At 37.6% G+C, this 14,458-nt stretch overlaps 1 protein-coding gene and 3 long non-coding RNA genes across 4 annotated transcripts; 1 reads left to right on the top strand and 3 right to left on the bottom strand.

The window, feature by feature from the left end:
* Positions 1 to 2,008: 2,008 nt before the first annotated feature.
* Positions 2,009 to 5,240, bottom strand: LOC149046046 (uncharacterized). The gene is made up of 2 exons (XM_089206376.1): positions 5,041 to 5,240; positions 2,009 to 4,852 (listed from the first exon to the last, which is right to left on the bottom strand). Exon 2 carries the CDS (start codon positions 4,638 to 4,640, stop codon positions 2,181 to 2,183), a length of 2,460 nt encoding a protein of 819 aa, XP_089062502.1. The 5' UTR covers positions 4,641 to 4,852; positions 5,041 to 5,240; the 3' UTR covers positions 2,009 to 2,180.
* A 1,160-nt stretch (positions 5,241 to 6,400) lies between these two features.
* LOC149046045 (uncharacterized) lies at positions 6,401 to 8,591 on the bottom strand. The gene is made up of 2 exons (XR_016186596.1): positions 8,076 to 8,591; positions 6,401 to 7,723 (listed from the first exon to the last, which is right to left on the bottom strand). It is a non-coding gene; the product is annotated as an uncharacterized LOC149046045 (long non-coding RNA).
* A 424-nt stretch (positions 8,592 to 9,015) lies between these two features.
* On the bottom strand, positions 9,016 to 14,201 carry LOC149046043 (uncharacterized). Its single transcript, XR_016186588.1, has 2 exons — positions 14,007 to 14,201; positions 9,016 to 9,567 (listed from the first exon to the last, which is right to left on the bottom strand). It is a non-coding gene; the product is annotated as an uncharacterized LOC149046043 (long non-coding RNA).
* Positions 10,785 to 13,003, top strand: LOC149046044 (uncharacterized). Its single transcript, XR_016186595.1, has 2 exons — positions 10,785 to 11,002; positions 11,795 to 13,003. It is a non-coding gene; the product is annotated as an uncharacterized LOC149046044 (long non-coding RNA).
* Positions 14,202 to 14,458: the final 257 nt, after the last annotated feature.

Raw genomic sequence — 14,458 nt, 5'->3', positions numbered from 1 at the left:
CTACAGCTATGCGAGTCAGTAGAGAAACCTGAGATGAACGTTCCTAATCAGTGGGAGTAGCAGTACCCCTATTCGCTTCATACAACAAACCGGATCACGGGTTTTTAATGAACACAATTGCAACCTCAATTTTAATATCAACACGAGATTAATTTACTACAGAAACATAAGCAACGATACCCAGCTCCCTATTTTTCCGGACGAAAAAAAAGCATTCAAAACAGACATTATTGGTCCGTTTTTTTACTTCTTTCTTTTTTAAGGGAAGCGAACTAAAAAGAGATCGGGTGCGAAGTTCGAATCACACGCCTTTCACCTACTCGCGCATGACTAGACCCTTGCACTCATCTTGTGCGCGACTTTCCTAGAAAAAAATAATAAAAAAATACCCTTTGATAATCTTTTTAGTTTCAGAGCGCTTTCCTAACTAAAGAATGGTTTTTACAATTACCGATATCTATTCATTTTTTCACGTGCGTATTCATAACCGTGATTATGCATCTCTTTCGCGCTGATTCTGGTTTAGCTGGGTGTCTGTAGAACGCAATTGATTGCATCACCGTCGGTGATTCTACAGCCTATCCCAGCCTCTCGACAGTATTCGAAACTTGGGTTCCTGGTTTGAATCCAATATGTGTATGTCCATTCACATTGGTAAGATCTGCAGCAAGGCTTTTCATGGCTTGTATAAAACTCGCCAAATTAGGAAATTCCTTAGACCTGAGCTCACGAATACTCTTGTTCACGCATTTGTGACTTCACATTTGGATTACTGTAACTCTCTTCTCTTTGGTGTCCTAAGTACCCGACAGATCGTCTTCATGAGGTGCTTAACGCCGCTGCTCGATTTATCCTTAGGATTCCAAAGTTTGATCACATTTCGTCCGCCTTACCTCATCTTCACTGGCTTCCTGTAACTTATCGCGTTCATTTTAAGTTGTTACTCTTAGTTTATAAATCTCTTAACAATCAAGGCCCACAATACATTCAAGAATATCCGCAGCCACACTCCACATCTGGTCATCACCTACGTTCCTGTGATCAGGGCCTTCCACGGTGGTTCGTTGCTAGGTTTTTTCCTCCCGGAAGCGCGGGCGCGTGAATGTCTGCGGTAATTGCCATTAGTATTCCAACGTAAAGCAACATGGCGGCGAATTTAAGTGAAGTCGTGTTCGATTTAAGAGGCCAAACAGATTTTTCAGAGAAGGGGAAAAACATTTTGGAACGCAAGTGAACTGGAGCTGAAGTTTTCTTTTGAGCGGGAGTGGATGAAGGCGGTCAGGCGAGCAAAAAGACGACCAAACTATGGTATGGGGAAGATGAATAGCGGACTGGAAGAGGTTTGCGGCAACAAACTTGAGCTTTGTGGTCCACTGGTGGATGGCTACCTTTTAGAAATTGGAGAGCAGATTACTTCGAAACTAAGTCGCTCAAAAGCAACATCATTGGTAGGCCCAGTTGTCATCTTCATTCCGTGGCAGATATTTCGTCACATAACAGTTTTGTTCAGGGGCTATAGTGGAGAAGTGAAATTTAATGAAAGAAAATCAAAAATTACTTCGACACTATCTTGTATACAAGCAGTGGAGAAAGTATTTTCGCCGGCGAGATTCGAAGGCCAGGATGTTCTTAGAAAAAGACATTTCAGTCAACAACCGAAATCAAAGGGAAAGCTGTTGTCTGTTTACAAAGGCAGGTCAGCCGTTGTTGTATCTAAAAACACTCCTTTTGTTGTTGAATACAACCTCAAAAGTCAGAAGGCTATGGTGACATTTTATATTCAACGGTACACGGCAGAGGATTTTGTTTTCGACAAAAGCTTACAAAGTCTCATGAATAAACAAGGTAATATAAATTAATATTGTGAGATTAGTGTTGATCAAAGAAACACGAGTTTGTAGCTTTTTTTTCAAACATACATTAGTTACACGTCTGTGTCAACATGGTCTCATGTTGAAATTTTCTAGACACTGTATTTCCTGTAAATATATTTAGCTTTCCATCTGGTGTGTAAAATATATTATTTTAAATTTTATTACAACTTCAATGATAAATAATCTTAGGTGACATTGCAGTTAAATTTACCTGGTTAAAAAATAAACTTATGTAAACTTTATAAATGGTAATAAAATATGATTATGGAGCTTTCTAGTGATACATTGACAGTGAAAAGTCTTATTCTATATAGTCTCACTTGCTAATGTACCCTCAAGGCGTCTAATAAGAACATCTTTGTTTCCACTAGTGCTTAATTGCCTACTTTGCAACTCCATTTTTAGGTCACTTACTTTCATATTTCTAGGGTTTAGATTACGGCTAATTGTAGCTGGACTAACAGGCTGTTTGCTGCATAAGTGAACACTTTTATGAGCCTCGTATGTTACAGTATCAGGAAATCTCTCATTACATACAGAGCATAGGACTGGTTTTAATGATGAAAGTACTTCAGGTATTAGTTGCAGTCCCTCTGCACACTGGACAGTCACCCTGGCATCTACACATACCTCACATATATAATCATTAATTTCCTTTTCTCTTCCACAATTGCAAAAGTTGCTTGAATTTAGCTGAGAAGGAAGCCGAGACTTAAAATGAGAAGTATAAGAACTTGGCATTGGTTGATGTTCTGGCAAATAAAATGCTCTTACATAATTAGCTCTCATGACTTGCCACCATTTCCCTTTTTCAGTTGTTTTATTGGATCTGTTTGTCAAATCCAAGTCATTTTTAACCCCTGAATGTTTAGCCTCTTTTGCCTGTAATGATATTATACCATAACCCACTTTGTAACTTTCATACAGTTTAGTTGCATGATATGGTATGGCATACCCTACTGTCCACACAGTTACATTAACATCTGATGAAAAAAATAATGCATATAAATTAAAATAAAGTGTACAAAATTCTGTGAGCTCAATAAGGTAGGAAGGGCTAACTTCAATTTTGTTAAAAAGAGCCCCAGCATTCCTAAGGAATTGTGCAATTTTTCCTAATGCTAATCTTTCTAGTTTCTGGGCTGGGGATTCATCTAAGACTTTAAGGGCATCAATGAGCCTAAAAGAAAAGTTTGCCAAAGCAATGGCCTGGTCTCCTATCAACCGTACTGGAAGCTTCTTGTGCCTCTGAGCCTCATCATTATAGTGATCCTTAATCACAGAAGCTAAATACCCCAACCCACAACCAAGTTCACCAAAATCTTCCTTATGGTTACTTGACAGTGCATTGTCCAGGTCACATACAAACTTTTGGTTAGAGGCATTCACAAAATCAACCCTAGTAGATCGTTCTCCAGCACCATCATTATGTGGAACATAAACTTGTGATTTTCTATTCCCATTACCATTTCCTTGATCAGCTCTCCTTTCTACAGCCGAGGCACTTAATATATCAATAAATTTGGTAAAAACACCTCTTTGTGCTGCTACCCTGTATATGATATTTAACACATGTTGCCATGCATTAATTTCACAGTGGATAGGCTCTGGGCGCTGCCGCTCTGCAAAAATTCCAATTCGGGGGGTGCCTAACTGGCGAATCCCATTCTCTGCCATGAACTGTAGTTTTCTAGAGTGGCGATTTTTTTCATTCAGGGAAGATGGCAGGGAAATCATAAACTCATTTACCCTCTTAACATGGGAATTTCTGACCTCCAGAGTATAAGGTTTGAATAAATCTTCCTCCCCCATCCCAATAGTGGCACCCATAGTACACATATTTCCTTTGCTTACGTTAGCATAAGGAGATGGGTAAGTGGCAGCTTGATTTAACTCATTGTTAGCCCAGCTTTGCCAGCTCATATCAGCACTGGGCTGAAACTCTACAGTACACTGCTTGTTAGAAACAACAAATATATTACCCTCTAACATTTCCATTTCATCAGTGTGTTGCTTCCAGATACTTTGTAACACCTCATCTTTCTCCCCCCGACTGACACAATGTAAAATGTACTGGAAATCCCTGCTTCTCACCCTGTCCCCAAAATTCCATGATGTTAGGCTGCCAATTGACATGGTTAGTTGACTTGACTCAGGGGCCCCATCATCAGAAAATTGCATGATGAAATGATTTATGTTGTCATTAAACCAAATTAGCTTACGGAATAAATAGGGAAGTCTAAGGTGCAGATCAATTATCATAAAAACCAACCCAGTTATTGTTCTGGAAACACCCGGTGCATTGGGAATTTGATTAACATGACCAATGTCAAGACTTCTCACAAAATTCTCCACCCGTTTGTCAGAAATAGCTATATTTGGCACCCTTAAGTCCAAACCTAAACATTTTATGTTACGGGGTACCCATAGATCAGAGTTTGGATCAAAAACTGAAGACTGAGTTTTGCAGACAAGGGCATACTTTCTGCGAGACAGAAAGTTCTGGTACTTCATAAAAACAGCTTGTTTCAAAGCCTCATCGGAATTTTGATACCCTTTCATTGTCTTGTCAAACAGACCCTGGAGATATTTCCCTCGTTTAAGTCCAGAAATCAGTGTGTCCATGGTTTGATTGTCAGCAGTAGATGAAATATAATCCCAAGCCCCATATATTGACCCTTCCTTTCCCCCATGAATAAATTCTAATACATTTTTTGTCTCCTGTCTTCGTCTGTACTTAGTGCTGGAATTGACATTTGTAATCATATCATAAGTTGTACTGGCATTTTTCCTCCTAGCTACTGAAAAGCCTTTTTGTTCAAGCAGAGATTTAAATTTGTGATATTGCTCATTTAATTGCGTTACTTTTTCCTCTTGTTGCTTTACTTGATCTTCCTTTTCTTCCACACTCTTTTGAAGGCTTTGTAGCTCTTCTTCTACTGCATCTTTCTGAGCAACAGAAGTTTGTATTTGTCCCTCTTAAAAAAAACAAAAAAAACAGAGAAATTAGATCTCAACATTTTTTGCAATCACATGTAAATAAAATACTAAAGGAACAGAATGTTGTACATGCATAACTTAATTTTCCGTTCGAACTTCAGAGTAGCATGGCGGTAAAAATGAAATCTTTTGCACGTTTAGAAAACACTCAAAGTTATAATATTACCATATTCATCCAGCCGAGCCTTTTTCGCTTCAATGTCCTGTGATAACCTTTTGTTTTGTTCTTGTAACTCTCCTTTTCTTTTCAAAGCTACATGTGAAGATGAACTCTTCCAGAATGCGTGAAAAGTTCTACTAGAATCACAGCGTCCTTGGTGAGAATTAGGCTTACTGCATTTTCTGCTTTTTCTGCACAGAGGTTTTCGACTGCAAAGTGAGCAAGAAATTTAAATTATTCAATATAACCACACAAACGCGAATTCGACGTTCAGAATTGCTTTGCTTACCTATCGTCCCGTTTATCCCCTGAAAAATTGCTGGCCATAAGAAGATTCTTCCTCGAATGGTCTTTTTACTGCCGTGATTACACACAATGATTGGCGATCTGTAGAGAATCCAATATGGCTGCCAGCAAGAAGCATCGAGCGCTCGATAAAATCGGGGTTTAAAATGTACAAATTTACGGTTTCCACGATTGAAAATACAAACAAACGGAGTCTACATATAACGATAAAGCTTTTTTATTTGTGATAGGTAGGATACAACGAGAATAGAAAATTACCCAGGATGGATTTCCCCCTCACAACGCGCCAAATTCACATTCTTGAACGATTTCACCTCGAAAACACAATCCTATGGGGGGGTCCCGAAATCAAAAAGATACTTTAGTATGGGAAGAATATACCTACCCCTGAAAGTAACGATTTTGACCTTTTTAGCTAGCGTTTAAACCAGGAATTTGTCTCAGAAGGGGACTGAGTAAAACTCGCTTTTCGTTACCAAACGGCAGCGTATGCAAGCTTTATTATTAGAAAGCCATAACTGGAATGTTGGGCAACTGTGTAAGATGCAAATGTATTCATATTGTTTATTGTATTGCCGAGAAGCGAATTTCAATATCTCCACCGCTACTGAGCCATCGAACGCGAAAACAACAAAGGCCTGTTGGATCACGTGACGAGAGGGACGCTATGGGAGGAAATCGCATAGCAACGAACCACCCAATTCTTAGATCCCAAGAACTAATTCTAAGACCTTTGGTGATCGCACCTTTATTCCACTTCTGTGGAATAAACTGCCGCTTGAAATTCGAAACAGTCAGAGTGTAGCCATTTTCAAGTCCAAGCTTAAGACACATCTGCTCAAGCTGGCTTATAATTTTTTTTAACATTTTTAATAGTTTTAACATGTTATGTATTCTTAATATTTTTCATATTTCATCGTTTATTGTTTTAATATTTTTATAGAATTTTTTGTAAAGCGCTTTAGAATATAGAAATGTAAACAATTATTATTATCATAATACAGTCTATGAACCTGTTTCACAACAACTGGGCCTTGACGTGAAAGCAGTAACCGGAACATTTTATACTGACACCATACAATTTATTTCCGCTTACAACTTAAAGAGCGGTATTATAAATAGTTCTTGTTTTCTACGGGAACTTGCTCACAGAGTAAAACTAATAAATATTTTTCAAGTCGATTCTCGCACGGCAAAACAGGTAGAGTTCCTACGACTCTAAGGGGGTTCTCCCCTCATGGGTTCAGCCTGTCGAAAAGGTGTTTGACTTTTTACCACCCAAGAAAGATAATGAAACAAAAACGATGCTGGTGACTTTCCGTTTAAACTCTTAACTGGCTGAGCGTGAAGCAAACAAAACTCTGTGGCAAATCTGTGACGTGTCAACCCGAAATAAATGGCTTGGATTTTAAATTCATATTCATCAAAAATTGAAGAGTTTTCAGCAAACCACGTTGTCTGTCGAAGAGTCGACTCTTATTGAATGCATCAATAAGTACAAATGCGTTTTGATGATTTATTAGAAATTACGAAATGCTCGTGGCTAACACAGTTTTAAACAAGAACTATTTTAATGCATGATGTCAACAGCACTAATCAGTTTACAAGTGCGTATGGTTTGCCGCATCTTGACAAACGTTGGCTGAAGCGGACGTCAAAATCTAACTCTACAAAATCTAACCCGAGTATCGACTTAATAAACAAAACCGTGATAACTTGTCAATCATTTGTTGGGCGTATAATTGAACTGAATCAGTTTACTAGAAAGGCAAAAATTGCCTTTGGCAACAAAACGCGGGGATTCCAAAATTTTAAAACGACTTAGGGTAAATCCCGGAAATTAGAGGTGGAATCCTTTGGCAAAGTATACTGGCTGGTCTTATGAATACCTCAGGCGTTGACGACTCTTGGTAGGTTAGAAATTTTTAATGCTAATGCAACAGACGAAACAAAAATTTGTCAGTGTGTCCCTTTTGTTCGGACAGTTCTAGTTTTTTCCCCTAGTGCGGAAAAGCCCTAAGGGGGCCTTTAGTATATTGATTTTAGTTCAATTACACACTTGTCGAAACCCACACGACAACAGTCTAGCACGGTTACGTTTAATTATTCGGTTTTGTCCAGGTTATGATCCAAGAAAAATTTTGTGGGCGGTGCGTCTGAAGATTTTTCCGCTTCGGCCAAAATTTTTCGCAACAAACCATCCGCACTTGTAAAATGTTGGTGATGTCAGGAAATTTATCTATTATATGGAATGTTTGCAGCTATGATTTCCACGAATTAAGACTTTAGAATTCTTGGTTGGTCCACTTCAGAGTTTACATCTTCTTTCCCTAAACAAGACCGTCATCTGCTGCATCTTCTGAGCAAGGAATGGGGGGTTTGACTAACAAGATAAAGGAAAAAGAGCAAATATTACTTAACAACTGATATAAAAGTTTAATGAAAGAGATGTAAAAAAATCAACAACATATATATATATATATATATATATATATATATATATATATATATCTGATTAAACGACTGTAGCTGGTAATTAGCTCTCCGTATTAGAAAGTTAGGAAAGATGCAGGAAAAGTTAACTTTACAATTATTTGCGTGCAAAGATTGGAAGGTAGAAAAAATGACGATATGTCGTTGGCAACGTGAAACTCAACAAAATGATAAGAAATATTACTGAAATTCAACTTAGATCAAAACGATTTTGTCACGTATCGAAACGAAGCTGGTCTCACCTTCAAAATAATTATGTTCAACAGCGTTACGCTCATCCTGGTTATTCCACATTATGATGAACTGATATAACCACAAGAAGAACGAGAGCCACAGCTTCACGATTCCCAATAAGCATCGAGATATCCTTTTAAGACCTTGACGAATTATGATCATCATCCTTGGAGCAGGAGTTCGGAGGAAGGTTTCTGTCGTTTTCCTCTTCAAGTTCAGTTAGTCATTTGCAGAAAGCCCAAGAATGCAATTAGGTTAACCTTCAGGCAAAAAATGTTATATGCTAAACGTGTTGTGATTGGCAAAAATAAGGGGCAAGATGACATGGAAGATAGGTACAAAATAAACATAAACTATCATCTCGTACCGTGTTGGATGACTGCGTTTCCTGTCGGCATGGTTATAAATAACACTATGTTGCACTTCATGCGTGATTACTTCTTGCGTAAAACCTTTTCATGCGATTTGCTGCTCCGATTCACTCTATTTTAAACTGCGTCCAGCTGAGCATGAAAGTTCTACAGCTTAAGTTATGCCAGATGCAAACGAGACCATCAAACGAAAAGGGAAATCAACCGATTGCAAAAACAGTGTTAATAATAATTCGTCAAAATTAAGATATATTAAACTACTGAAACCCACTTCAATCGGTGAGAAAACCATTAAATGAAAAATTTTTTGCGATGTTGTCCTTCCCTTGTTTACCGTGGGTGATAACTTTGAGTTGCGATTAATCATAAGATCCGGGTTAAAGAGTTTAATTCTTTCGCTTTTTTTTCAATCATTCAGTATCAGCTTTCGTGTATTACTCGTTAGTTAAGGACTTGTCAGAAACAAAACTCCTCGTAAAATGGCTCTTAATCGAAGGTTTCTTCGATCCTCTGTCGCTACTTGCCACGTGTGCTACTAACTGATATGCAGACAAAATAAGCCATCAGTCCTACGAAATGAATAATTTTAGTTTTATTTTTCTACAGTAAAACTTATGGTATTTTCCAATTGCTATCTGCGCTAGGAAATGAAAAGACTACCATGACAGATTTCACCAAAATTGAACCCAAGCATTAAACCAAAAGGCGGCCTGGTGGCTGGGTGGTCTGTGCTGTGTTCTTTTTTTGTTTTGTTTTCCTCAGTTTTCCATCTAAATAATCTACTTCTTTGACGTCGAAATGTTCACAATCATCTGACTATTATAGTTCCAGTTTCGTTATCACCAGGTTGGAAGATAGAGTGAGACACTCTGTATGATTTAATACAGATTACAAAATGCTTATGGCTTACATTTGTTAAACAACATGATAGTTAGTAAGTGAACATTAAACTTCTACAATATATAAAATGTTTTCTATTATGTTTCTATTATATGAAATGATTGCAAGTATGATTTCTACAAATCAAGTCTTTAAACATCTTGGTTGGTCCACTTTGGAGTTTACATCTTCTTTCTCTAAACAAGACCGTCATCTGCTGCATCCTCTGAGCAAGGAATTGAAAGTTTGTCTGACAAGATAAAGGAAAAAGAACACATATTATTTCACAACTGGTATAAAAGTTTAATGAAAGAAATATGTAAAAAACAAAAAAAAAACAAAAACAAAAACATGTATATAGATATATATTCTAACGACTGTAGCTGGTAATCAGCCGTCCTTATGCATATCAAACTCACTGCTAACAAAAGCCTGTATCAAGTCTCGGCGACCACGCCCCCACCACTGTCTGACTTAAAACCACAAAACTTGGAACCTTTGGTTCGGTTACTAAGTGACGTTTTGGTAGTGATTAATTTTAACAATGAAATTTTAAAGACATATAATTAAAGCTACTTTAATTAAATTAAATATTAAAGCTACTTTAGAAGTTATTTTGAAATACTAAAGCCTTAGGATTTAATGGGTCAAAATTCATTTTTTAAAATTTCTATTACCGTATTTATTCGATTAAACGCCGCGGCGTTTATTAATTTGTTTATTAAATTTCGTGATTCAAGTGCGGTGTTTATTCGAGGGCGGCGGTTATTTAAAATCCAATTTATTTCTTGCAAACAACAGTATGGCAACTGACTATCTGAATTAAAGAAAATTTAATAATTAAAATTTCTATTACCGTATTTATTCGATTAAACGCCGCGGCGTTTATAAATTTGTTTATTAAATTTCGTGATTCGAGTGTGGTGATTATTCGAGGGCGGCGATTATACGAGGGCGGCGGTTATTTAAAATCTACTTTATTTTTTTCAAACAATTGTATGGCAACTGACTATCTGAATTAAAAAAAAAGAAAGAAAAAAGAAACATGTTTTAGTGCCTGTCTAAAAAGTCACTTTTTATATCGTTCTTAATTTCACTATTTGCATGTTCATACTACTGCAATTCATAAAGTGAATAAAGATCTAATGTCGGATATTCTTTCTCGACATCAGAATTGGTACATTCAAAAGGATTTGTCTAACTCGCTCAAAATTTCCAACTACGATCGAAGCATTGCTCGCTGTGTGCTTTTTGAATCTGTTATTAGAACAAACGCCGCATCATTATGCGGCCTTTGTTAATATTTCTGCTCTGAAATGCGGCGTTTACTCGAAGACGGCGTTGATTCGAGGGCGGCGTTTAATCGAGTAATTTATTACAGAGGTAATTTTGGAAAGCGTTCACAGTGTCGTATCACGATTTGCGCGTAAGAATGGGTCCTAGCTCTTTTGCGCACGCCCGAAGCTCAATGTTACCGCCACATTCGAATGGAGCGAGAAATTTCCTATGCTTTGGTTAGCTTGTCTGGGTTGCGACCAATTTAGATAAGTCAAATGGCCGTTCAAGTTCGAGTGCTCTCACAAGATTTACTTCTGGTCTTCTGCAGATCCGTAAAAGTCGTGGGAGAAGGATCAGAGGGTCCAAAAACAAGATTTTCCGGCCATTCGTTACCTTCGTATTAACAAGTAGGTTGTCTTATAAATAATTTAAGCGATGTGATTCTTTTTCCTTTTGTCCTAAGAGAAACGGAATTAAGTATAATACAAAAATTTTGTTGCTAGTAAGTCTCGAATATGTCTGATGTCGGTCGTTTTCGGCTATCTTCTCTACACAATTGCCAAAGAGAATGGAGAGGGAAGTGGCGAATCTTCCTTCGCTGCAGTTGAGGAGAAAATAGGGATCTTAAGCAGTCAGGACGGCAACGCCAAGGAAGACTTCGATTAAAAAATGAATTTCTGCCTTTAATTAGAGTTTTAAAAATTGCTGCATTTGTTTATCGTCTCATGCAGCTCCACACCTCAACTTCAGCATAATGTATAAAAGAAGCGTTGAGTTCCAAATGGAAATGAAAATAATTTGTCGTCGCGGTTTCGGTTCGCAGACGACGCAAATTGTGATGATTTCACGTTGTTGTTTTGCATAGGACGGCTAAGAAATGTAGAAAGTTTTGAAACGCACGTGCTGAGCTATTGTCCTGCTAATTAGATCTTTTGTTTTTCCATGTCCTCGTTGCCGTCGCCGTCGTGGTTTGCTTAAGGTCCCTAATCATGCAACAAACGGGTATTTGAGGCATCCTCGTCAACAGTCGAATACCAAGTGTCTTAAGGAAAAAGATTGCGACCATGTGTGCTTAGCTAAAGCGAACAAAGAAGGAAAGTGGAGGTTTCGGTGTTAAGAGGTTCACTGATGAGTGGCGCGACCTTACTTACTCCGTCAAGTTATTTTATTACGAGCTTGATAATTACTTTATTGAAAAGGAAAATCAAGATTTAAGAGGGAAGAAACGAACGCCAGAAGAATCTTTGAAGAATAAAATCATCAAGCGACAGAAACTTGCGGAAAAGCTCGACGACACAGGGAGAAGCTACAAAGTATCACTAGAAGAGATTCCAAGGACTAGTTTACAGAATTGCAGAGATGAGTAAGAGAGGTGTAATGAGCCCTGAGAAAAGGTCCTTTAATGAGCACTCCAAGTAACACTAAAATAGGATAAGGAAGCAAATGAAAGAAGAATGTGAAGCTACTCTAACCTTTCTTGGAATGTACAAATTTGTGGCTTCAAAAGTAGAAGTGTTCAATGATGACACTGAACAGTACAAAACTTTTGATCTAATTGATAAGGATCATATGCCACCATCGGATTCTGATTACAGTGACTTAACAGATGCTCAGGTCAATGTCATGAAATACTGGATTTATATAAAAGACAAATTTAACATTTCCACCAAAGCATGCCATGAAATGGCAAGGAAGTGTGAGTCAATCCCAAACACTTACTAGACAACCCAGCGGACAAATACAATGAATCAGAAATCTCCAGGAGAAGCAGAAGGTGTGCAAATCAGCTTCAGAGAGAGTCTTGAAGGGCAGATTTTTAACTTACAAGGAAAAAAAGATTTAAAAGGAGATATAATTAAACTCAAGATAAGTGGAGATGGTACATACATTGGAAAGAGACTGAAACTAGTAAATATCACATACTCCATTAAAAACAAAAAAAGGAAATGCAATGAATGAAAAGGGCAATTATGTCCTTGCTATACTTAAGACAACTGAGAACTAAAACAATCTCGAGGAAAGCCTGGCTGATCTAACAGAAGAAATGTCTAAATTAAATAAGGTAAAAGTAAGGGGTAAAAGCTCCAACATCAAATATTTTCTTGGTGGGGATTGGAAGTTCCCAGCCTGTGTTAGGGAGAGCTAACCAAGAGTATGCATGCATTTGGTGCAAATGTCCTCATAACCAGAGGCATATCAAAAGGGTATGGTCACTTTCCAACAGTTTTCAGGGGGCTACATCATTGGAGGAAATTTCCAAATTTGCCAAATCAAAAAAGTTCAATTGCAAGGAAACCTCTCTATTCAATTTCATACCTCTTGATTATGTAATTAATGACACCCTACATTTATTTCTTTGTGTATCAGATAATTTGACTGAACTTTTAATCAAGGAAATAAGGAGAAAGGATTTTTGTTAGAATGCCACATGTAATAATGGATTTTCATGAGAGAATTTTAATTATGACTGGTTATGAAACCTTTCTAAAAAATCTGGGCATTTCTTTTGAATAGAGGATCCACAAAGACATAAAAAAAACTGGACTATAGAGATCAAACAGGTCCTGAAATACTTAAGGTGATGTAAAATATTTAACTATCCTCACTTTTGCTAGGCAACAAGTCAGAAAAGCTTCAGCTGCTATGGAATGGGTTCAAGGAAATAATCTGAGATTAAAACTTGATTTTCCAACTAATGGATCAATCAATCACCTTGAAGAAAAATATAGGAATGGTTTAAGATCTTCTCATGCTTGTACTGAGTTAAAGATGTAACAACAAAGTTGTAAAATTGTGGCATATTTTAACCAGCAGGGTATAGACAAAATAATGATGTGACTTCTAATAATTATTTTAGATTCTCTAACCACAGAGGTATTACTACTCTATGGCAACTTCTTCAAAAGAAATATCAAATTTAATTTCTGGATTTGTATTTTCAACGACAACAAACATTAATTTACTTTTGGCATAGTAATCCTTATTCCCATCGCCCCTAACAAATGTAAATACAACACACAAACTGTCCTCTATTTCTGATCGGATGTATTTCCCCCAATGCCTACAATTCTTGGATTGGAGTCTTCTTAGACAACCAGAAACGCACAGTTCCCTCAGTGACAAAAGCATAATCACCATTTTCGTTAAAAATTCGTTCGTCCCATATAATTCTGAGCAAATGGTTCAAAGTCTGGTTGGTTGGAACTAATTCAATAAACAGCCTTTTCCCGGTCTTTCTTTGACTTCCTTGTTAAAGCAAGCTCTTCATCAAATACATCGTGATTGACTCGAACTTCTACATGAGTGGCTGGGTCGTCCTTTCGGCCAGAATACAGCTTCCTTATTACGCTATACTCGCCACGCATATAACGTAACTGTTTACTATATCCAACGTTGCGAGTTTTCACTCACCTTGCGACTTTTTCTGCGACTGTCACAACGACAGGATAAAGTTTACGATCGTTGGTTTTTGTTCTTGTCTCCTTTCTGGATAAAAGCCCCGTCGAAAAGATATCGTCGGAGTATCGTTTTAGGACTTTCCTCTGCCTCGCAGTCGCCATGTATTCAAATGTGTATCGACACTGACACTGATACCTTAATGCGCAAGCGCAGCAGAACGCGCCAAGCGTGTCCCAACTGTGCGGGCGAACAAGGTTTTATATTTAGCAATGCATATCTACCAAGCGATCACCAAATACGTTAGGTTAAAAACGTAAGTTGGCTACTGTAAATATTTGATTGTGTTGTGGTGCTAAAACATTCGCCGGATGCGACAGATGCTCAATCACATGAAAAACTTACAAATTAGTGACGATGTAATTGGCCACATTAAATTCAACGAAGTGATAAGAAATATTACTGAA

Source organism: Pocillopora damicornis, chromosome 5 (assembly GCF_964200805.1).
Source record: "Pocillopora damicornis chromosome 5, jaPocDami1.2, whole genome shotgun sequence".
Classification (NCBI taxonomy): Eukaryota; Metazoa; Cnidaria; class Anthozoa; order Scleractinia; family Pocilloporidae; genus Pocillopora; species Pocillopora damicornis.
This window is presented reverse-complemented; position numbering and strand designations above follow the sequence as displayed.

Excerpts from the sequence above, each read along its gene's own strand:
- LOC149046046 (XM_089206376.1), bottom strand. The coding sequence starts at position 4,640 with ATGATTACAAATGTCAATTCCAGCACTAAGTACAGACGAAGACAGGAG.